The following is a 25481-nucleotide window of genomic DNA, read 5'->3' as shown; positions in this document are numbered from 1 at the left end:
TGTTGGTTAGAAGCACCTGAATAAGGAATATTATTAAATATTACCTGCACATTCACCGATACCCTTTACAATACGTGTAGGTGGGATTAAAGACACCGCAGGCGTCCCCTGCACCGGACCTACTTTGCAGCTTTGCTTAAACCGTGAGCATCATCTGCAGGAAATCACTGATTGCATTTCTTGCAGCATTAATGTCAAGAACTCTAGCATCGCTAATCTGGATTTTAATGATTTATTCGTGGGTTTGATTGGTCAATTCCAATATGCCCAGTTATACTACAAGCCACAGACAAAGTTTGTTACAATATAATATAATATAATATAACATAACATAACATAACATAACATAACATAACATAATATAATATAATAATATTGATAATTATATAATAATATAATTGATTATAATTAATAGTAATATAATATAATTGTTCAACCACGGAAATAATATTTTTTCTTCTTCAAAATTGGCGGTCCCTGGTGTTTAAGGTGCTGAACTGCAAGTCGAGATCCCCTAAAGAAGCTCTTTAAGAATAACGACTGGGTCAGAGCACTCGTTAATCTGCGAGTGAGTTTACGTAGTACTTTAGTTACGCACGGGTTTGGGAAACACTCTTTAATTAACCATCAATCTTAAGTACGAGTTAACGAAGTTCTTAGCATTACGAAGCTTTCGGGAAATCCACCCCAGTTTCCTTATTGTTACTAAATAATAGATCATTATTTTTGTTGTAACCCGACACTAATTAAATGGATTAACAGTGAAAACATGCTGTAAATCATCCTTTAAAAGAGTATTTACATTTTTTATAAAATATTCAGTAAATGTGGTAAAATCTGAGTCATAACTGAGCAACTTTTATTCATAATTATTACATTGTTAGAAACATGATGTTCATTTGCTCTATTAAACGTGTATCAGCATATTACACTCTTTATTTCCAGTGAATGTGAGGTTTTATAACATTGGGGTGATTTTCCTCATAAACACTGCAGTAGTTCTGCTGAAATGATTCTGTATTGAAGCTGTAAAATATTAATTGACCTGTTTCTGCTGTTTCTTAACTCTAATATCTTTAAATGATCAGGTACAGTATATCACACAAACACATTAACAGAATATAATTAATCATTATAATTTAAAATGTAAAAGTTACTTCTTCCTTTCATATTTCTTTATTATTGTCTCTCACAGCAGGTGAAAGTATCAGTTCTTCAAAATAATGAGAATAACTGCACTGAAATATGAGAATTAAGCTTTATCATTAAATTCTGTTGGTTTGGTTGATTTTCTTGTGTTTCTTTTGCACATTACGCAGTAAGATCTAACTGAAGACTCTTGATAAACAGATCTTTAAAATGAATTAAATTTCACACTGAACTTCTCAGTGTTTTTTAGAAAAAGATTAAAATCATTTGCAGCTATAATTTCCTTCTTTTACTACTTAAGATCTGAGAAACACAGACTAAAATAAACTATTTATTATCTCATTAATAAACTTTATGAGGAGGAGTGTGAGAATCTTTCTGAGGATCAGGGGTGGGTTTCCCGAAAGCTTCGTAACGCTAAGAACTTCGTTAACTCGTACTTAAGATTGATCGTTAATTAAAGAGTGTTTCCCAAACCGGTGCGTAACTAAAGTACTACGTAAACTCGATCGCAGATTAACGAGTGCTCTCACCCAGTCGTTATTTTTAACGAGCTTCTTTAGGGGATCTCGACTTGCAGTTCAGCACCTTAAACACCAGGGACCGCCAATTTTGAGGAAGAAAAATTATAATTTCCGTGTTTGAAGCAATTATATTACATTACTATTAATCATAATCAATTATATTACTATATAATTATTAATATTAATATATTATATTATATTACTATTAATTATAATCAATTATATTACTATATAATTATTATTATATTATATAATTATTATATTATATTATATTATATTATATTATTTCCCGTGTCTGCGGGTGCTCCGGTTTCCTCCCACAGTCCAAAGAAATTAGTTCAGTCTAATTAGATGTCGGATAAAAATCGCCCCTTAGGTGTGAGTGAATGTGTCTGTGTGTCTGTCTGTGTCTGTCTGCCCTGTGATGGATTGGCATCCTGTCCAGGGTGTATACTGCCTTCAGCCCGATGCCAGCTGGTATAGACTCCAGCCACTCCCCCCCTCCCCCCCGCGCCCCTTAACGGATAAAGCGGTTGACGAGTGAGTAAATGAGTGAATAAGTTATATTATATTATATTATATTATAATGCCAACTGTGGCTTGTAGTCTAACTGGGCAATCAAACCCACGAGTAAATTATTTAAATCCAGATTAGCGATGATAGAAGTCTTGACATTAATGCTGCAAGAAATGCAATCAGTCAATTCCTGCAGATGATGCTCACGGTCTAAGCAAAGCTGCAAAGTCACCAAGTTCATCTGGGCAAACTCTGGGGTGTGTCAGCTCGCAAATATCAGTCAAAAGTTGGACACGTCTCATTCCATGTTTTTTTTTTTTTTACATTGTTGATTAATATTAAAACCATGAAAACTAATTGACGCAAATGGAATTAGTAGACAAAAAGGTGCATGGCTTTGACAATCCCCTGACATAAACCCAACTGAGATGGTGATTTAGGATGAGCTGGAGCTTCACAGTATAAAGTACAAAACATATTTCTGTTGGTTTAAAATGTAATATATATATATATATATATATATATATATATATATATATATATATATATATATATATATATATATATATATATATACACACACACACACACACAGGAACATATGTATTATTATATTATTTTTATAATACTAAAAATTAGAATAATAATAAATTAATATTACTATCAATATTACTGTTAATAATATTAGTATAATATCTATTAATATAATATATATTAACAATAATAGTTTTAAAAATGTAAAAATAAGTTTAATGTTTTAAAATAGATTAGATTTTCGAGTATTTATTTAGTCATATGTATCTTTAGGAGTATAATGTTGTTAATTACAACACATTTCTACGTTTTTAGGGTGTAATAGTGAATAAATACTGCATATTGCAGTGTTGAATCGATATTTGTGGATCGATTGAGCGCGCTGTTTCGGGGGAGGAGTCAACAAAGATGTTCTTTAACCTCGTTCGTTAATTTTCACTTTGCGAAGCTCTTTGGGAAACACTCGCAGAACTGGCTCGTTCTTTACACACGTCATTCGTTAGTTCGTTCGTTATTCGCTAAGATTGATCGTTTTCGGGAAACACACCCCAGGTGTTTCTGTAGATCAGGGGTGGGTTTCCCGAAAACGATCAATCTTAGCGAATAACGAACGAAGTAACGAACGACGTGAGTAAAGAACGAGTCAGGGGTGGGTTTCCCGAAAACGATCAATCTTAGCGGATAACGAACGAACTAACGAATGACCATCTATTACCACACATCACAATTTATTTTATTATATATTTAACAATACACTTCACTATAAATTCAAGAATATATACTACCATATACTACTATATGTATAATACAAAAACAGATAAAGGTATGCTTAAAGTTCAGAAAAACATCAACATTCAAGAGTTCCATCAGTAGCACTCGTGCCGTCCCACTGGCTGTAGCTTGTGCTTTTGCAGTCTTCCAACAATGGGCTGAGACAGTGTTGGTGCCTTCCTTCCCCAGTTTCACCTTATAACAAAGGAAGAAAATGAGAAATAAACAAACAATGACCACCAGCAACCCAATGCTACTTAGTTACAAGTGGGTCCGAATACTCTTAGATTAAAAACAAGTTTCAGTATTTGGAACCCACCGCTAACAAGCCTAATTTAAAGGTAAACTGTGATAGTTTAATAATGTACAGCTAAATCCTTAATACAAAATAAATTAGCATAGCTATTTCATGGGATAAAGTGAGATAGCTAGATTAGCTAATTAAAACATATCTCAAAGCTAATTTAGCTAGCTAACTAGTTAACTTAAAGCTAAGTTAGCTAGTTCTAACTTATAAATTAAAGCTAGGTTAGCTAGTAATAAATCCAAAATTAAAGATAGGTTAACTAGTTATAACATGAATTAAAGATAGGTTAGCTAATTATAACTTAAAAATGAATGCTAGGTTAGCTAGCTATAAATTATAACTTAAAGCTAGGTTATCTAGTTCAATTAAAGCAAAGGTAGCTAGTTAACTTAAAGTTAGGTTAGCTAGTTAAATTAAAGTTAGGTTAGCTAGTTAAATTAAACTTAGGTTAGCTAGTTAAATTAAAGCTAGGTTAGCTAGTTAAATTAAAGTTAGGTTAGCTAGTTAAATTAAAGCTAGGTTAGCTAGTTAAATTAAAGCTAGGTTAGCTAGTTAAATTAAAGTTAGGTTAGTTAGTTAAATTAAAGCTAGACTAGATAGTTAAATTAAATCTAGGTTAGCTAGTTAAATTAAAGTTAGGTTAGCTAGTTAAATTAAAGCTATGTTAGTTAGTTAAATTAAAGCTTGGTTAGCTAGTTAAATTAAAGTTAGGTTAGCTAGTTAAATTAAAGCTAGGTTAGCTAGTTTAATTAAAGCTTGCTTAGCTAGTTAAATTAAAGCTAGGTTAGCTAGTTAAATTAAAGTTAGTTTAGCTAGTTAAAATAAAGCTAAGTTAGCTAGTTATAACTTATAAATTAAAGCTAGGTTAGCTAGTAATAAATCCAAAATTAAAGATAGGTTAACTAGTTATAACATAAATTAAAGATAGGTTAGCTAATTATAACTTATAAATGAATGCTAGGTTAGCTAGCTATAAATTATAACTTAAAACTAGGTTAGCTAGTTAACTAGCTAGTTCAATTAAAGCAAAGGTAGCTAGTTAACTTAAAGTTAGGTTAGCTAGTTAAATTAAAGATTGGTTAGCTAGTTTAATTAAAGCTTGCTTAGCTAGTTAAATTAAAGCTAGGTTAGCTAGTTAAGTTAAAGTTAGTTTAGCTAGTTAAAATAAAGCTAAGCTAGCTAGTTCAATTAAAGTTAGGCTGGTTAGTTAAAATAAAGCTAAGCTAGCTAGTTAAATTAAAGCTAGGCTGATTAGTTAAAATAAAGCTAAGCTAGCTAGTTACATTAAAGCTAGGCTGGCTAGTTAAAATAAAGCCAAGCTAGCTAGTTACATTAAAGCTAGGCTGGCTAGTTAAAATAAAGCTAAGCTAGCAAGTTAAATTAAAGCTAGGCTGGTTAGTTAAAATAAAGCTAAGCTAGCTAGTTAAATTAAAGCTAGGCTGGTTAGTTAAAATAAAGCTAAGCTAGCTAGTTACATTAAAGCTAGGCTGGCTAGTTAAAATAAAGCTAAGCTAGCTAGCTACATTAAAGCTAGGCTGGCTAGTTAAATTAAAGCAAAGGTAACTAGTTAACTTAAAGCTAGGTTAGCTGGTAGCTAGGTTGGCTAGTTAAACTAAAGATAAAGTAGCCAGTTAACTTAAAGCTAGGTTAGCTAGTTAAATTAAAGATTGGTTAGCTAGTTTAATTAAAGCTTGCTTAGCTAGTTAAGTTAAAGTTAGTTTAGCTAGTTAAAATAAAGCTAAGCTAGCTAGTTCAATTAAAGTTAGGCTGGTTAGTTAAAATAAAGCTAAGCTAGCTAGTTAAATTAAAGCTAGGCTGATTAGTTAAAATAAAGCTAAGCTAGCCAGTTAAATTAAAGCTAGGCTGGTTAGTTAAAATAAAGCTAAGCTAGCTAGTTACATTAAAACTAGTCTGGCTAGTTAAAATAAAGCTAAGCTAGCTAGTTAAATTAAAGCTAGGCTGGTTAGTTAAAATAAAGCTAAGCTAGCTAGTTACATTAAAGATAGGCTGGCTAGTTACATTAAAGCAAAGGTAACTAGTTAACTTAAAGCTAGGTTAGCTGGTAGCTAGGTTGGCTAGTTAAACTAAAGATAAAGTAGCTAGTTACCTTAAAGCTAGGTTAAAATTAAGGACTCACCTTGCCAGATAACTTTAGAAGGACTGCGGGGAGGTTTCTGTTGGATCAGAGTCAGTTATCCAGCTGGTTGACACAGTGCTCACTGCATTGGTCCCTCCGTCCAAGAAACGAGGGCAAACCATAACCTGTATATTCATTCAGTTCATTCAATCTGAGAGCCAATTTTAGCGTCTTTTCTCCGAACATCATCCAAAGCTTAGTCCCGCCCTATCGCGCTGTAAATCTTCTGCTCTTGCAGTCCAATCACAGAACGCTTTTCCCCAGAGTTGCCAGGTTCGCGGTTATCCTGCCAAATTTGGCTTGTCTGAAAACCACGGGTACATTTTTGCTCAATCTTCAAACTGAAAATGTAACAATTATGATTTAAGGAGAGGGAGGGTATTTTCAGTAGGTTACAACTGAGACACAGCACATTTACAGGAACTGTTGTATGTGGTGATTCACACTGACCATAGCTAATGCTTTTTTTTTCTTGCAATTATTTAAAATTATGTAATACATTAAAAAAATGTAATACATTATTAGCAATATAATAAAAATATAATATAAAATAATATGATATAATAATATTCGTATGCCCTTATACACAAAATTAATGATAAATCACAAAGTAAAATTAATAGACTGTATAAGTGTAATACACCTAAATATAAGATTTTGGGCTAGGTCTGTGTAATGTATGTAGCATTTGGGCAAAAAAAAATGTAATAACTTGTCAATCTTTGTTACATTAAAATTTTTAATATGCAAACATGAATATGACCGCTTTATTTAAGTAATTGTAGATGATGTAAATGTATTTTGTTTATTGGGTTTGTAACTGTGGACCTTTATTGGCACATTCAGGATGTATTTTAAACCATGGTACGCTTTTGTCTCTTTTGTGAAATGCTTAACTAAGAAAGACACTAATAAATACAAAAAAAAAAAAGCATTTGGTCTAAAAAAATATTGCAGCTTAGCAGTTTAGAGATTTTGTCTTTATTGTGGTATGTTTTTATATTTACCAATATATAGACATAAATGGTCCATGCATAAATTGTCATATATTAAACAATAGATGTCCTTTTTTCCATATATGAAAACTTATTATTTAATATATTGCACTATATTTTCCAATATATTGCCATTTATTATGTTTCATAAGGGATATTGGTTACATAGCACCAGAAAGTAAACAAATATATCAAATAATTCCTAAATATACTAAATTGTTCCAAATATATCAAATTATTCCCAAATATGCTAAATTATTCCTATATATATAGAATTATTAAGATATATCAAATTATTCCCAAGAGTACAAGCCGTTTATTCTGAACTAATTAAGAACTAATACAGCCATTATTAATCATTTCTACATAACAGACCACTAATTAAGCACCAATAACACTTACACAGAATGAAGCCAAATAAGTAGTGAATAAATCATTTATAAATGTCTAATTTTGGCTTTGTTAAGCAAATAATAAGACATTAATAAGCGCCTAATTTGTGTTCCTTAAAATAAAGTGTTACCGAATAAACACCTGTAACACACTGACAGAACATTACAAAAATGGGGGTTAAACAGACTACTGCACATTTCAGTGTATCTAACATTTGGAAGATATTAAGCAAACTAAGGTACGTAAGGTTAATATATGATAAGTGGTGTCACTGACTTTAATATCACCACTGTTAGAGTAACCTGCAGCAGCAGATAAACACACTGATAGAGGCTAGCGGTCCGGTGCTGTGGAATTACCGTAATTACCCTAATAATGGGCTTTAAAAGTCTGTGAGACTGCTAGGCTAAAGATGAACGTTTATAAGGTTGGTGCTGAAAATTAAAGCAGTGACCATTAAAACAAAATTGAGTACACTCAGTCTTCTGGAGAACATAAATAATGTCTACTATGTAATAATATTACGTTATTTTTTATTATTTTTTTTCCTTTTAAAAATGGGGTTTAAGCAGATTACGACACACTGTAGTATTTTACTATATGTTGCTAATATTTGGAAGATAATGATGATAATAAGGTAATTAAGGTTACTACTACTACAAATGGTGTCACTCAAATATGCCTTTAATATCACCACTGATGTAATTGTTTGTGTAGACTGATTTAGATCTATAGTTCCCCAGGTGGCATGTAAGGGTTTTCAGTAGTTAATGTTGATTTGAGCAGTAATTAATAAGTAGTTATTATAAAGAAGACATCATTAGTAAGTAGTTCTCTGGGAGATATGTAAGTCTCAGTAATTATTGTGAAGTTAATAGTGAACTACTATTATCATTAGTTCAGTACTATCTACTGAGTAATTATTCAGTACTCCCTGGTAGTTAATAGAAAATATTTAGGTGTTAATGCAGCACTATTAATTAGTTACTGCTTAGTTACTGCTTAGTTACCTATTAACTATGGAACAGTATTATAAAGTGTTACCGAAATAGTTACAATTTGTTGGAGTAAATGAAATAATAAAAGACAGTTTATCCTAAAAAAGCACATGATGTAGGCCATGGGGCAGTTGGGCCATGTTTGTAAGACATGTTGATCCATCCTAAATGGTAAACAGTAAATAAATGGTGTTTTAAGCTTAGAACTGCATCTTATTGGGCTTTGATTGGGTCGTCCCCTAGAGCATGTGACAAGTGTTAAGAAGGAATCATTTATGTGAGTAAAGCATATTAATCTATGTGTTTGCACTGAACCATCTTTCAAGTTACAAGATAGAATATTAACAGGGAGTTACTGAAGGGGAGAACGTTAGATTAAATAAGCATTTTGCACAGCAGGTAATTTGTATAATGGTGTACTGAACAAGGACATTTAATCACTAGAATTAAAGACAGCCATTCGACAAGAACTACCTAGCATATTTTATCTCAGATGTGGAGAATAGCACAGGGAATTGAACTGAAATGTTGTGGTGTGTGTAGCATTACTTTAGATAAAAGTGTGCACAGTTGTGGATAATATTTGACAAATCTATAAAGTAAAGTGTTGTTTAAACCCAGGTTTGGCACCAATAAAGACGAGGTCTTGAGGGCTTAGCTGGAGACTCTTTTCTAGATATTGCATCACACTTCACTGAACAAATGACCCATTTTCCCATTTCCAACATTTCAGAGAGATGTACATTTATCATTTGGTCAACATAACTAACATTTCCATGAGAAAACGTAAGTATTCCTAAATTTCCCTCCTAAATCTCTCTATTTTTAAAAAACGTATTGTAATGGCTCCCTCACCTGGCATCAGCAGGTTATGCAAATAGACAGGTCATATGCTTGTTTTGTTTTTCTCTGCTCTCACATGTGTGACTGGTGTTTTGTAGTTTTGAGTCTCTACAGCCACTGTAAACCTGTATCTGTCTCTCACCTTCAGAATAAAGCTCTGATTCTGATCTTCCTCATTTTATCTCTATATGAGTGTAGGAAAGTGTTGTACAGCTGAGGGGTTTCACTTAATTGAACAGTGCCAATATGACACGTTATAGCACGAACCCCGAGTGTATTATTGTGATTATACCACAGTTCCATTATCACTGTTTATTAAAAGATTTTGTGCTCGTGTGCTCCTCCTGCAGTTGCAGAGTGTAATAAATGTATACAGCACTGTCATAAACCCCCTCTTTCTACTGGCACTTTTATCTAAAATACCAACATAACATTGTGGATTATATGTTTCATATATATATATATAAATCTCTCCCAGCGCGCGCGCACACACACACACACACACACACACACAGACCTGCACTCTGATATTTTTTACTCATCAAATTAAATTTGAATTCAGAAATCCTCACAACCAATTTTACAGTCCAATTTATCATGCATTCTTTATTCCAGCACCCTATGTTGATTTTATCTGTATTTTAGGTGACAATATAATTGCATTTTACATTTCTTACATTCGTTCTTTTATTTACATTTAAATATTCACTATAATAATTTACATCTGAAGAAAAACAAATGCAGTAGAATTTTGTTGTGATTAAACGGATTAAATTTATATTCATAGTGGAAATTCCACCTGCATGTAAGCTACTTTTTCCATCAGAAAGTAAATAATAACAACCATCATTAATTTGTCTCTTTTACCGTGAAATGTTTACTTTATTGTAATCACGACTGAAACATGACATTTCTTCTGTGTCTACAACTGATAAAGCAGCGTGTTTACAGCACTGTTAGCCCTCATCACCAAACAAGCACAGCACAGCTTCTCCGGTACGTCACAGACGAGCAGCACAAAAGATTTGTTCGAATGAACAAATCTTTTGAACAAATCTTTTTAGTGAACGGATCTAATGATTAGTTAATCTAAAAGAGCTGCTGTGCCCATCACTACTAGTTAGCTTCAGTAAAGAATTAACCAACTGCAAATAGCAGTAGTCCTGGTAGTCTTTGTAGTCCTTATAGAACTGTTAAAATTACTACGAACTAAATCGATTCATTTGAATCACGGTGTTCCGAAACACTGTTTCGAACGACTGTTCCAAAAACAGGTTTCATTACGTCACGCAGTTTAGAAATATTTTAAATCTTTTCGTGCGTTTTAGTCCGCACTTACGTTCAAGCAGCTGGTCTGAGATCAGAATGCTTGGTCTCATATCTGCCCAGAGGAAAGACCCTATGGATTACTGGCTCAGACACTCTGCCGTCTTTCTTCATCTGTTTCAATTATAAAAAAATATCTCTCAATTCCAGCAACCCAGCAGTCCAAGCACTGTGGAACAGATCCTGTTAATAATAAAAACAACTGATTACTTGTAATGTTTAATAAATAAAGTATTACACAAGCATTTGCCTACCTTGCAATGTAAAATGAATAATGTCAGCTATATAAATCCACTGACTGTGTATCATAATGAAAAATACATCTTAATGACATCATTAAAACAACCCTGTTCTCTGCAAAATAATATGTTTTCATGACTCAAATTTATTCAGGGACACAACATGCTATGGGGGAATATTTCTTAAATTTTTCATAAAAAACACATCACTTCTGTTTCTGTTAAGAAAAAGTTGTGGATTTAGGCCCTAGTTGCCCACTAGATGTCCCTGTGGCGTGTGATGATTCGAACGTCTCACAAGATTCATTTTCCGAATCAATTGGTTCATTTGATTCGATCACCCAAAAGCCCCACTTTTGCCATCACTAATTATAGGTTTATTAAACTCCTTCCTCAGTGTAAATTAATGCACTTGGGGCACATGGTTGCAGACTCCAAAATGGCGGCCACGCTGAAACGCCAGCTCCTATAGACCAATAGACGACCACTTTTCAACACGCCCACACCTTTCGACACGCCCAGTACTCCTAGCTGCAGAGACCCATGTCTTGCTCCCAGTGGTGTATTTAAGCAATAGGACATGAGATTGTGTTATGTCGTAGATTATCACAGCTGATGTTATTCACGATAACACACAACCTCGAGTGTTCTATTGCTTTTATACAGCTGTTTTTTTTTTACAAAATGAATAAAGAAAATAAAAGACCCTCAAAAAATTGATGATGAATATACTTTAATAGTAGTTCCACAACAAGTAAACTGTAACAGAACTGTTGAAATCTCCCTGAAGCTCTCCTCTCCTGCTCCACTGAGTCATCTTCAGGTAAAAGATATGCGTTTGCGAGCATTTCAGCCTGTTTTGCTGGGTGGTGTTGGTTAGCTGGCTGGACTGTGGTTAGGTTAGTGTAGCTTGCTTTAGCTTAGCCTAGCCTGGCTGGTTACTGTTCCGGCTATCAGACCGCAGCAGAGGTGACAGATGGATTTTCATTTTCTAAGCTAAGCCACATACAGGGTTATCCTGGAAGAAAACTTGCTTCCTTCTACTGTGGCAAAGTTCCCCAAATCTGAGGACTGTTTTTTCCAGCAGGACAATGCTCAATTCCACACAGCTAGATCAATTAAGGTGTGGATGAAGGACCACCAGATCAGTGTCATGGCCAGCACAATGTCCAGCCCTGAACCCCATTGAAAACCTCTGGAATGTAATCAAGAGCAGGGCTGGGCCGCTAATCTGGCGTACCGGGCATTTTCCCGGTGGGCCGACAGTCCTCAGGGGCCGATGCTGTTAAGATTTGTTATTATTTTATTTTTTTCTTTCCTTTTTTTCCCAAGAGACCGGCCCACAATATAGAGGGAGCGGCCCATTGGCCCGTCTTCAATATAGACAGTGGACTGAACCAATCAGGATATAGGACGAAAGCAGCCCCACCCTCTCTCCGCGTGGTCCACTGAACTCCCACTAGAGAATTTACGTGTGGAGAAACTGGAGTGTCTCACTGTAGCTGCTACAAAATGTGTAAATATCACACGCATGTTCGCTGCTGTTGCCTCCGCGTCCTCAGAAGCAGCAGACAGGGAGAGCAGGCTTGTGACAGAAACCAAGAGACAGAACCAAAAGACAGAACCAAAAGACAGAGCGGAAAAGTGTAGCACGTAAACAGGTAACAGGTGATGGGGTAACGTTAGCTCTATTATATGGTATTTGCATACTTCCCACAATCTGGTAGTCATGCCCCCTTATTCTGATAAAATAGCAAATGGTCAATACTGAAAAGTGTTGGATGAGCAGCAAGTGTCCATTTTAGGCTACATCATAGTATTTTAGATATTTAGGTTAATGGTGTGTTGAAAGGCTGCATAGTAGTTTGAATTTGTATCCTCTATGCTGTGGGTTAACATGTTTTAAAAAGTACTCAAACAAGTGAAATAACAGTTTTTTTAAAAACGGATAAATGATAAGTAAAAAAAGCAATTTAAGCATGACTAAACTACGTGTAAAAAATATATGCCCACCCTGAGTAAGAGTAAGACAGTGTCAAATGCTTTTAAGATATAGTTGCATGGCATGATTTCATAAATCAGCCACAATTCCCTACTTTCTCCCAGCTGGCAACAGCGAGTTACAGTGACAGTATTTGAACAACCAGCATGTTTCTACGGTTTAAAATTGCACAACGGTATACCGCATTAACCGGTATACTGCCCAGCACTACACTAAACTTCTTATATTTAATATGTTGTTGATACATTATGCTTCTCTGTAACCCCACATACATTAATTGCAAGTCGGTTGTGCACTGCTAATTATGGGCCGGTCTAAACAAAAATGCCAGGGCCGATTTTTTGTCCCAGTCCAGTCCTGGAAGTAACTATAACTAATTACTTTTTCAAAGTAACGTGCCCAACACTGTCTACAGTTACATGTTATACAGGTTCTACCTGTTCTACCTCCCTAACAGATGCGATCCTCCTGAGACCTGGCCTATTCATTTGTGTCCTCTGTAGTGGACATTATGTTTCTGCATCTCACATTTTACTTGCTTGAGTTACACTAATAATTCCTGCTGTATCTTAAAGAGGACATCCTGAGCTTTCCAGTGATACCACATGTTTGGGGGGTGGGGTACTGACAAATTCAAGTTCCTGTTTCTACAAAATGGCTTTATAACAACAAGCACATTTTATGGAAGGAGAAAGGATGAGTAAAATATTCTTTATTTATTGCATTTCTACTATGAAATTCATGTATTTTATTCATTCTGAGGTTGTTAGGAATTATTTAATGAAGTCTGAGAGCAGTTTAATTACTTTTGGGATTGAATAATAGCCATTTTATAAATGTCCTCTACAGTGGACACCAGGATGATCTTCATGTCTTTCACAGCCAGTATTTTTAATGCATTGTTTTAGGAGACAGAACAGAAGCAAAGAAGATTTTGTACAAAATAATTGAGGGAGATTCAGACTTAGATTTATCAGATGAGGAACATGATGAGGAAGAGTTAAAACCTGAAGAAGAAGAGATAGGGAGTTCTGATGAGGCAGGAAGCTCATCAGATGAGAACACGGACCAGCAAGAAAGCCGTCGTCCTCTGTGGGCCAGGACTAGCACGTATGATTTATTTAGTTCTAGGATTACCATAAGTGTATTTATCCAGTAAAAAAAGATAAATAAACCATTCATTGTTAAACTAATGCCTGTCCTTGGCAACAGATAGTACAGTAAATAAAATAATTAACATCATACCATTTTGATTAGATTGGTTATGCCATTACTGGTTATGCCATTCATTATTATTACACATGAGTAAGTCACAACGAATGCAAAAGAGAATAAATAAGCTTTCAGGAAAACAGAACTTGTTTCTTTAAAATCCCTAAATTCAACAAACTAAAATGAATACAGAATGAAAGTCCAATATATCCTGGTATTATTGTTATTGTTTAACTTGTTAAGTTTCATTGTTCCGTAGATTACAATAATCCTGATTTCCACTATAGTGGACATGCTATAAAAATAAAAATAAAAATAAATTTGAAAAAGTCTAAATGGTAATCTGTTTTATTTACTCCTAAGAGATAGGAAATCACAAAAAAACATAAATTACAATACTTTTTTTTCTCAGTTCTCAGGAGGTTAAGACTGCAAGGTGTCAAAAAACAAGTGATCAAATATATACTGTTGTGTGTGTATATGTCATTGACTATGCGCTACAGCGCGCTCATCTTTTGTTCAGAATCAGCTTCTTATCACTGGTAACAATGCGGCTTTCCTCTCACTCATTCCCGCAGCTTCACGGTGTTTTAAACAGTGCGGACACTGAGCGCTGAGTTCAATAGTGAAACAAAGGGTTCAGCGAAAGGAAACGAGTCATTGGATAAATGCTAAGCTTTGTCCCGCCCATCGGACGCTCAGCGTCTCTGGGGGTCTATGGAGCGGTGGGCTGGCCTCGGCCGACCCGGACGCTCAGCTTCTGCGTGATGATTGGATGATCTGTCTGAGGCTGAATCCCTTTTTGATTGACAGCGAAATGAGCGAATCAGCGATCTTTTAGTGTAAACATCCGTGCTGGGAGTTTTAAATTTTCATTCTGTTCTGAGTTAAACCGGAGACTTTCCTAATCCTCTTAGCTACACATTTTCTTTGTTAAAAACGACTAGCGACAAATCCAGCCTTTATTTCTGGTGTTTTTTTGTAGCTGCTTGTGTTTGGAGACTGACTTATATCACTTTTTCTGACTTCTATCACAGTTTCTGTCCAGCGGGTGCTGCTCAGCCCCTCCACCGTCACAAAGCACTCACAGGCGGACACATTTCACACTAACCTCGCTCCAGTCCCTAGCTAGTGAGCAAGCTGTACATAATGTCAGTCAGTTTTAATGTTGTGGACCGGATTTTGGCAAAGCCATTTGAAAGTCTTCCTTACGAAAAAAAAAAACAGCAGGGCAGATCAACTGCTCAGATTAATTTAGTGCAAAAGGTGGGGAAAAGTAACAGGTGCTGTAACAAATAAAATGTACTGTTGGCCATGCCTCTTGATGAAACCATCTCAGGGAGGGTAGAATTTATGTGTAAATAAACCGACACATTTTAAGATGTAGCCTGAAATTGAACTTCCCCTCCTTGAAAGATTAGCATCTGCCACTGATCCCTAACTAGTGCATACCAAACTACTAACAGTTAGAGTTCAGTGGATTTCTTCTTGCCACTCTTCAATAACGGCCAGATTTGTGGAGTGCATGACTTCTAGTTGTCCTGAGGACAGATACTTCCACCTAAGCTGTGGATTTCTGCAGCTCCTCCAGAGTGACTATGGGCCTCTTGGCTGCTTCTCTGACCAGTGCTCTCCTTGCTCGATCTGTCAGTTTTGGTGAATGGCCATGTGTTGGAAGGTTTGCAGTTGTATTATACTTTTTCCATTTTTGGATGATGGATTGTACAGTGCCCTTTGGCATGCTCAAAGCTTGTGATATGTTTTTTTACCTAACCCTGCTTTAAACTTCTCCACAACTTTATCTCTGACCTGTCTGGTGAGTTCCTTGGTCTTTATGATGCTGTTTGTTCACTGGTATTCTGTAACACACCACTGAGGTCAATTCTGAACAGCTGTATTTATACTGAGACAAAATTACACACAGCTGGACTTCTGAAGGCGATTGACTGCACTAGATTTTATTTAGGGGTTTTAGAGTGACTTTTGCACATCACACTTTTCAGATTTTTATTTTATAAAAACAATGTATCATTTTCATTCCACGTCACAATTATGTGCTACTTTGTGATGGTTTATCACTTAAGATCTTGATCAAATACATTTAAGTTTGTGGTTGTTAGGTGACAAAATGTAAAAAAAAAATTTTCTCCTGAAAGGTGGAACATTCTCCCTGAACTGGCACCGTGATTGGCGTTAAGAGATTTTCCATTTACACAGCAGTCAGTGGCCTCATTAATAAGTGTTTTTTTTAATAAAATATGGGAAATTTCCGGAAATATACTAATACGGCAGGACGGCGGGAAAGAGGGGCAAAATACGGTAGTTTCCTGGCCAAAACGGGAGACTTAACAGGTATGGCGAACTACATTTTCGTTTATTATAGCTCACAATAAGTCCTGCAATCCTAAATGAATGAACACAATTTGAAAATGAAATAGTTATTGGCTGATCAGGCACAAGCTATATATCTATTTACAAAGTTAATCTAAATGATGTTATGTAATAACAAAAGTTTGGGAGAAGGACCACGCCCGAACTCTACGTTCTAACTCCACCCCGTATCAATCAACCGTCCTATAAATACCTCCCCTAACTAACTATATCTCGTGACGAAAACTTCGCATCAGTCGAATCTGCCGCACCCGCCTGCTCGCATTAGCTTGTTCTCCACCATGGACCTTTAACTCACCGCCTCCGACGAGGACCTCTTCCCTCCTAGCCAGCCTGTCTCCACTCCTGCTCCACCTCGCCGGGCTCGTCGTCTGAATTCCGTAATCTCCATTCCGGCTACTCCTGGTTCTACTCCGGCTACTGCTTATTCTTCCTCCCGGGTCGGTCGTCCTCACCAGTGCACCCCCGGATCTCGGCGCTCCCGTTGCTCTTCTCCCCCTTCCCCTACTCCACCTCGCTGGGCTCGTCGTCTGAATTCCGTAATCTCCATTCCGGCTACTCCTGGTTCTACTCCGGCTACTGCTTATTCTTCCTCCCGGGTCGGTCGTCCTCACCAGTGCACCCCCGGATCTCGGCGCTCCCGCCGCTCTTCTCCCCCTACTCCTCCTGCGCGGGCTAGTCGCTCCGGACGCCCGTCTTCCTCGGCCGGCCTCGCCGGCCCTGAGCCCCTCTCTCCTAGTAAGTCCCAGCCTCCTCGCATGTCCGATTGGACTGTTGTTAAGCTGCAGCGGGTTTTTGAAGGACCGTGGCGTCCCTTTCCCCCGTTCTGCTCCAAAAGCGGAACTTTTCACTGAACCTCTGAACAGCGCACATGAGCCGCACCAGTGTCGCGGCCTGATGACGTCACCCGCTCAACTCGCCGCCGCTGCAGCTCTCGCACCCCTGGCGCGGCACCAACTTCGCCTCAGCGCCTCGTCTCTCGTCTCTCTCGTCTCTCTTCCCCTCAGTCGTCCAACTCCCCCTCCCTCAGTCGTCCAACTCCCCCTCCCTCAGTCGTCCAACTCCCCCTCCCTCAGTCGTCCAACTCCCCCTCCCTCAGTCGTCCAACTCCCCCTCCCTCTGTCGTCCAACTCCCCCTCCCTCAGTCGTCCAACTCCCCCTCCCTCAGTCGTCCAACTCCCCCTCCCTCTGTCGTCCAACTCCCCCTCCCTCAGTCGTCCAAACCCCCTCGCCGCTGCTGCAGCTCTCGCACACCTGGCGCGGCACCAACTTCGCCTCAGCGCCTCGTCTCTCGTCTCTCTCGTCTCTCTTCCCCTCAGTCGTCCAACTCCCCCTCCCTCAGTCGTCCAACTCCCCCTCCCTCAGTCGTCCAACTCCCCCTCCCTCAGTCGTCCAACTCCCCCTCCCTCAGTCGTCCAACTCCCCCTCCCTCAGTCGTCCAACTCCCCCTCCCTCTGTCGTCCAACTCCCCCTCCCTCTGTCGTCCAACTCCCCCTCCCTCTGTCGTCCAACTCCCCCTCCCTCAGTCGTCCAAACCCCCTCGCCGCTGCTGCAGCTCTCGCACACCTGGCGCGGCACCAACTTCGCCTCAGCGCCTCGTTTCTCTCGTCTTTCTCGTTTCCCTCTTCCCCTCAGTCGTTCAAACCCCCTCTCTCGGTCATCCTCCTTCTCCATTTCTGCGTTCCTCCTGCTGTTCTCCAACAGTGTTGCCAACTTGCCGACTTAGTTTTTGTTTGTTATTGAGAGTTTAAATGAACACACATGCTCTTCAGTTTCTCCTCAGCGAGCAGCAGGTGCTGCCGCGAGCCCCGCCCACGACACTCACAGCGCAGTCTCAGTCAGACCACACACTCACACCGCTCTTCAAACACGCTGCAACGAACTGCGCATACCTAAAGCCGCCGCTGACTGTCACAAAAAAAAAAAAAAAACTTAATCATGTAATTTACGTTAAAATGGAGTTATTTTCAGAAGTCTCTGCCTATTTATAAAAGCAACGGACGTAGTTCATTTGTTAGAGTTCATTTGTAACATTCTAACATTTAAGGGGTTTTCATCACAAATTGCAGCCAATGGCTACTTTCCTTACTGAGCAGTTGGCAACACTTCTCCAACCCGTCCCTTCCAGCCAGCCTTTCTCCTTCCTTTACTCCGTCAATTCTCTTCCCGCCTCCTCTCTCGCCGTTTCTCACCGGGCTGCAGCACCCGCTCAGCTCCTTGCTGGAGCTTCATGACCTTCATTCTCTATCTACAGCGCCGCCCCCTCTCAGCTCGCGCTGCGGTTCATCTCCAACACTGGAACCCTGCTACATTCCAAGACGCCCTGGATCTGGAACTTCATTGACGTATGTTTGCGGGACGAAGCTCCCCATCCCGCGATGGGCCTGGCTGTCTAAGGCTGACGTGGTTTCGGCTTTCAAAATCCTCCCTCTCCATCCTGACTCCTGGCGCCTTTTCAGAGTCCGTTTTTCAGTTCAGCATCTGCCACTGATCCCTAACTAGTGCATACCAAACTACTAACAGTTAGAGTTCAGTGGATTTCTTCTTGCCACTCTTCAATAACGGCCAGATTTGTGGAGTGCATGACTTCTAGTTGTCCTGAGGACAGATACTTCCACCTAAGCTGTGGATTTCTGCAGCTCCTCCAGAGTGACTATGGGCCTCTTGGCTGCTTCTCTGACCAGTGCTCTCCTTGCTCGATCTGTCAGTTTTGGTGAATGGCCATGTGTTGGAAGGTTTGCAGTTGTATTATACTTTTTCCATTTTTGGATGATGGATTGTACAGTGCCCTTTGGCATGCTCAAAGCTTGTGATATGTTTTTTTACCTAACCCTGCTTTAAACTTCTCCACAACTTTATCTCTGACCTGTCTGGTGAGTTCCTTGGTCTTTATGATGCTGTTTGTTCACTGGTATTCTGTAACACACCACTGAGGTCAATTCAGAACAGCTGTATTTATACTGAGACAAAATTACACACAGCTGGACTTCTGAAGGCGATTGACTGCACTAGATTTTATTTAGGGGTTTTAGAGTGACTTTTGCACATCACACTTTTCAGATTTTTATTTTATAAAAACAATGTATCATTTTCATTCCACTTCACAATTATGTGCTACTTTGTGATGGTTTATCACTTAAGATCTTGATCAAATACATTTAAGTTTGTGGTTGTTAGGTGACAAAATGTAAAAAAAAAATTTTCTCCTGAAAGGTGGAACATTCTCCCTGAACTGGCACCGTGATTGGCGTTAAGAGATTTTCCATTTACACAGCAGTCAGTGGCCTCATTAATAAGTGTTTTTTTTAATAAAATATGGGAAATTTCCGGAAATATACTAATACGGCAGGACGGCGGGAAAGAGGGGCAAAATACGGTAGTTTCCTGGCCAAAACGGGAGACTTAACAGGTATGGCGAAATACATTTTCGTTTACTATAGCTCACAATAAGTCCTGCAATCCTAAATGAATGAACACAATTTGAAAATGAAATAGTTATTGGCTGATCAGGCACAAGCTATATATCTATTTACAAAGTTAATCTAACTGACTAGACACAAGCTGCATTTTATTAAGCACACAGTGGGTTTGATCTGTGTGTTTTAATTTGTGTCTTTTTAACCAGCTATCAGAAACAATCTCATCACAGTTTATATGGTTAGCTCCGTTACCTTTCTCTTAGAAAAATCACTGTATATCCAGATTAGTTTTAACAGCAGCAGCTGCACCCGCTGCTTAAAGTCACAGTGAGGAGTGTTTCCCAACTCACACTCACTCTCCTCTGCAAAACCAGCAAGCTGATTGGTAATTTCCTGGCCAAAACTAGTATAAATTTCACACTTACAAGAAAACAAATTAAACAAAAAAATGGACAAAAAGGCATTTTGGGCAGCAAGAACCAAACAGGCAGGTTCTCCAGCCCCCTGCTGCAATATAAGGTTATGGCCATGGATGAATGGCACAAAAAAGGGCCTCAGGATCTCGTCATGCCACCATGCCCCACTTGATCTAACATTGACATCAGCAAACCCCTCACTCACACGACCTCACCCCCTGAGACGGAGCCTGACAATTTGTGCAGAAATTCTTTGGTGAAGACGAAGGTGAAGATGTTGGATGTGTAGGTTCTGGGCTAGTGTGGTTACACGTGGTCTGCAGCTGAGAGGTCGGTTAAATGTACTGCCAAATTCTCTGATACGCCTTTGAAGACAGCTTATATTGGAGATTGTAAAAGTCTTAGATCTTTGATTTTAGGTAAAGAAAAATGGGAGCAAAACCAAAAGTGTTTAGTTTATATTTTTGTTCCATGTGGAAAAGCTGTTCTAATTAATTTGCAATTACTACACCAAGATTCTGAGCTGCCGAGGCAGAAATAACAGACACATCAGACATATTTAAAGTATGATCATTTATTTATTTAGCATTCAAACCTAAAAAAAAATCTCTAATTGGTTTATTTTAAGAAAGTGTTTAACCTGAATGTATTGATGCAGACATGTCTAAGTATGTCAAACTGGATTTCTTCCAGACCACAGCTAAAAAGGTAAAAACTGGTTTCCCCTACATACGTAAATAAGCATGTGAACCCTGTTTGAAGTTAATTAATCCATTTTTACAACCTTATTATTCTGTTGTTGTTTTTTTAACATGTTATGCTCTGTGAAAATTATTAAATCTCTTTCTTACTTCAGCTCAGGAGTAAAAGTTTTCAGATCTGAAAGTAGAACAGAATCAATATGGTGTCCATCTGATTTATATTTATTTGTTAAAAAAGGTTACTTTATGTTTCCACTGATTTCCAAGTGTTTTTTTAGATTTAATTTCTCTTCATTTTATAAAACCATGTACAAATAAAGACAAATGTAAACTGTATACACAGTGAAATCAAAAACACATGCTGATCTTAATGTAAATATAAATGTAGCACAAATTTAACCTTTATTAATTGATTTGCTTGGATTATTGGTTAAAACAAGTAAAGAACATATATATGTTAAACATAAGTACAAGTGTTTGTGTGAAAGCAGTGTTTACCACTGAGGAATTAGCAAGGTTAACCCCATCATCTTTATTACCCAATTTACACATTCATTTTAAATCACATAACTTTACAGTGGAATTATAATCAGGAAAGTCAAATCCAGCGTAGAGGGGCTGAGTGAATGTGGTGTGGACTGTGTGTAGGAGGGTCATTGTATCAGAGACGCTGTAGAAAGACAGAGTTCCTGCACTGTGATCCACATACACTCCTATTCTGGCGGATGGAGGAGCTGAGAGCCTAGTCTCAATGTTGTTGTGCCAGAAAGAGAGAGAGGAAGAACACACCAGACTCCAAGACTGATTACTGTGTCCTAACCAACCTTCATGACATCCTCCTTTCCTTCTGATCCCTTTATATGACACTGCTATGTACACATATTGACAACTGCTCCACTCAACCTCCCAGTAACAGCGTCCACTCATACTCTCCTTACTCAACACCTGACACCAGTAATCAAATCTCTCCGGATGATCAGGATACTGCTGAACATCATGATTGCGTCTCACCATTCTGTTCTTCTCAAAAAGACTGAGGTGCGCACGTGCTGTGTTAGGATCCAGAGTCAGCCGCCGGTAATCTAAAAAAATATAGTAGAGTGTAATTTATTACTGACATTATGTTCTTACAGTATTTGTAATTCATTTAAAATTGTTTTTTTGTTTGTGTGTTTTTTTTCAGAGGATAAGGGAGAGGAGTAGTTGGGCCTGAATGAGGAAGAGGAGTAGTTGGGCCAGGATAAGGAAGAGGAGTAGTTGGGCCAGGATAAAAGAGAGGAGTAGTTGGGCCTGAACTAGGAAGAGGAGTAGTTGGGCCAGGAAAAAGTAAGGAGTAGTTGGGCCAGAATAAGGGAGAGGAGTAGTTGGACCAGGATAAGGAAGAGGAGTAGTTGTACCAGGATAAGGGAGAGGAGTAGTTGGACCAGAATATAGGAGAGGAATTGTTGGACCAGGATATGGGAGAGGAGTTGTTGGACCAGGATAAGGGAGAGGAATATTTGGACACTCAAGTAAAATGTTATGAAAAAGTAATAAAATAATGCACATTGTGTGTGTGTGTGTGTGTGTGTGTGTGTGTGTGTGTGTGTGTGTGTGTGTGTGTGTGTGTGTTTCACCTACATTTCAGAAAGTCTTTTCTGGTTTTTGGTTCTGAGGGTAAAATCTGAACTGCTGCAGCTGTAGAGACACAATACAGTACAAAATGAACAGTTAGAAAAACAAGACTATCTAGAGCAAGATTACAGAACAAGTCTCATTTTTACACACAATAAGACTGTGTGTTGTTTGTGAACAGTACTTTATTAAAGGTTTATATGTGTGTAAATATAGACATCTGTGCTAGCCCTTTTCCACGCTACTGAATATTCCACAGTTAACTGTCAGTGGTATTATAAACAATTAAAAGGGACTGGGAACGAATATAATTTACTCTGTCAACTTAAAATAACGGACCGGAGAGTTAATCACTACAGACTTCCAGGGCTTCAGGTTAGTTTAAAGACAGTGCATAAAGAGCTTTATGAAATGGGTTTCCGTGGCCGAGCAGCTCCATAAAGCCTTGCATCACCAAACATAAGGCAGTTAAGTAGATACCTTTGGCCATATAGTGCAGCACTTAAATGTTTTGAACAAAGCCACAGCTCATTTTGACTGCAGGTCAGCATCTTGTCTCCCTGAACCTGTTTATACTTACATTCCAGAATGCTCTTATAAATATCTTCAAAAAGATGCTTCGGTTTACCACAGAAAACAGCTCAAAGCTTGTTCAAATACAGCAATTTGATTCAGTAAATACAGCAAGGGATTGAAAAAAATATTAACAGAATAAGACAGCTTCAGCATAATAGGCAACAAGGCAGAAGAGAGGATATGAAACAGTGGTGTCAGAGCCAGGACAATCATAACTGAACTCAGAAGATGAACTCTGGACATAAAAACATAAAAGTGGGACTTTATATCTTTTTTACTGTTAATACAAAATCTTGTACATGTAATGGTATTAATGTAAATGCGTTCCTGTGCATATTGTATGTACATTTTGAGAATTAACTAATAAAGCTATTTCATAAAAATAAGCTAATGGAAAAGAAAAAGTGGCTGAGGAAGCAGAAGCAGCAGGAGAGTTCACACAAAGAACAGGCAGTGGTAACAGCTTGGAAAAAATGTGTAGGTTTCACAAGTGTTTCACAAGTGTTTCACAGAGATGTTGTACAACAAGCTGACATGTTAAGGTTAGGTGTGGTCCATTTCCCATAATTTTATTATTTCATAACTGTAATAGATTTTTTGATGACACCTTTGACATCAGTATCGTCACACACTTTATAATGTTTTATTGTCAAGGGACCGAAGACACTCGCTGCATATTCAGCATTTATTAATAAAATTTTCTCCTAATATTAATCATGTTGTCTCCAAACTCAACTGAAGTAAAGCTTAAGCTACTACAATATATATATTACAGTAAATAAAATATGTTTAGAAAATCAATGTATTTTTGAAACTTCAAATGTCTTTTTTTTCTAATCATTAAATGGTGGATGAATACATGAAAGAGAACTATGTGAAAATAAAAAGTGATTACGCTCGGCAAAATAAAATCTATGAGCAGTCTTATAGTCTTAGAAATATGACAAATAATTAAAATTAATAATATATTTTAATAATTTTGAAACACCAAAATACGTAGTGTTGTGATAATATAATATATGAGAGCAGAACAGCTCCTCTTACCATGTGGAGACATTGTGCTGAACTTCTCTTCACACAATTCCTCTAGTTGCTGTTTCAGATCAGATACAGATCTGATCACTTCATCAAATGAGAGATGCTGACAGACACTGATGTTGGGTGACTGATCAGATCCAGAAGAGACGTGGAGAGACTGGAAATTCTAGAGAGACAGAAATAGTAATGAATAAAAAAGTAAATCCACTTTAATAAACAAACACTGAAGAACTGGATTTATATATGTATAGAATGTATGGAAATGGTTGCTGAGTCACAGGAACACACAGAACATTGATCAGGATCAGGTGTTTCTGTAGATCAGAACAGTGTTTGTTACCTGGATGAAGTGTACTTGATCCTCTGTGTGTGAAAGCTGCTCCAGCTCAGTGATCTCCTGCTCCAGCTGTTCAATGAGTTCTTCAGCTGCACTCTGTTCAGTCTTCTCCTGATCTCTGATCAGCTCTGTTCCCTCAGAGCGCTTTTTCTCAATGGAGCGGATCAGCTCAGTAAAGATCCTCTCACTGTCCTCCACTGCTGACTGTGCAGAGCTCTGTTACAATTCACACACACAAAACCATAATACACACACACACACACACACCAGATGGAGGTCCAGTTAACACTCAGCTCTATCTCACTCTCTTACTGAGAGACTAGAGAGACTAACTGTGTAGAAACCAAAAGTGTCTCAACATTTTTCTCCCCACTGTTTGAATAAAGATCCTGAGTGAGGTGATGTAGAGCTGCTTCATCAACTCTCTGTTCACTACTCACCTTAAGAGTTTTTACCGCCTGTTTCAGTTCCTGCACAGTTTCCTCTTTATCCTGGATTCTCTCCTGGATTTTCTGAAAAAAAAAAAAAAAAAATACAGTTAATTTGACTCCACAATGTTTATAATAACAGTAGCTGAAGAGTCTCAGTTCTTCATTTTAAGTGAACATCAAGGTATGCAAAACCATAGCGGTGTCACTGCAGTGCTGAGTGCATTAGCAACCCCATCGACCAGGCTTGGAGCGTGAGGCTAGCGGCATTAGCGACCCTGTTGACTGGGCTTATAAATTTATATAACAATTAGCCCATATGCTCCAGTTGGCTTACAACCAGCTGTAGAATTTATCAGGCAACTAGCCAGCAAGCTAGCTTGGACAAATGAGCCATCTGACCTTGAGAAATCCTACAGTTTTAGCTAGCTAGCCACCAGTCCAAGGAAGTATTGCATTGGCAGTTTAATACTTGCCTACTTTCAAGAAAGGTATGTAAACTGTTTTATGAACATAATTCACTGCAGCACTGTGTCTATATAAAAGAAAACTAAACAAATGCTATACACACTTAAAATAAATTATTTTATCCCTACCTATGTAATCCTTTTTTT

The 25481-nt window shown here is 37.9% G+C and overlaps 1 protein-coding gene across 18 annotated transcripts in view; it reads right to left on the bottom strand.

Annotated features, from left to right (window-relative positions):
* LOC103035149 (tripartite motif-containing protein 16-like) overlaps positions 1-25481 on the bottom strand; it is a 204234-nt gene that overhangs the window by 118442 nt on the left and 60311 nt on the right. For 2 of the 18 annotated variants that reach the window (XM_049479274.1, XM_049479303.1), the window contains exons 2-6: positions 24880-24951; positions 24443-24655; positions 24109-24268; positions 22495-22551; positions 21079-21956 (exon numbers count right to left, since the gene is read on the bottom strand). The exons of 15 other annotated variants lie outside the window; for them this stretch is intronic. In XM_049479274.1, the coding sequence (XP_049335231.1) occupies positions 21427-21956; positions 22495-22551; positions 24109-24268; positions 24443-24655; positions 24880-24951 (1032 nt within the window). In that variant the 3' untranslated portion in view covers positions 21079-21426. Of the gene's footprint in view, positions 1-21078; positions 21957-22494; positions 22552-24108; positions 24269-24442; positions 24656-24879; positions 24952-25481 lie in introns of those variants that run through there. One more of the 18 variants, XM_049479236.1, reaches the window with a different exon arrangement.

Source organism: Astyanax mexicanus, chromosome 1 (genome assembly GCF_023375975.1).
Source record: "Astyanax mexicanus isolate ESR-SI-001 chromosome 1, AstMex3_surface, whole genome shotgun sequence".
NCBI classification, from domain to species: domain Eukaryota; kingdom Metazoa; phylum Chordata; class Actinopteri; order Characiformes; family Acestrorhamphidae; genus Astyanax; species Astyanax mexicanus.
This window is presented reverse-complemented; position numbering and strand designations above follow the sequence as displayed.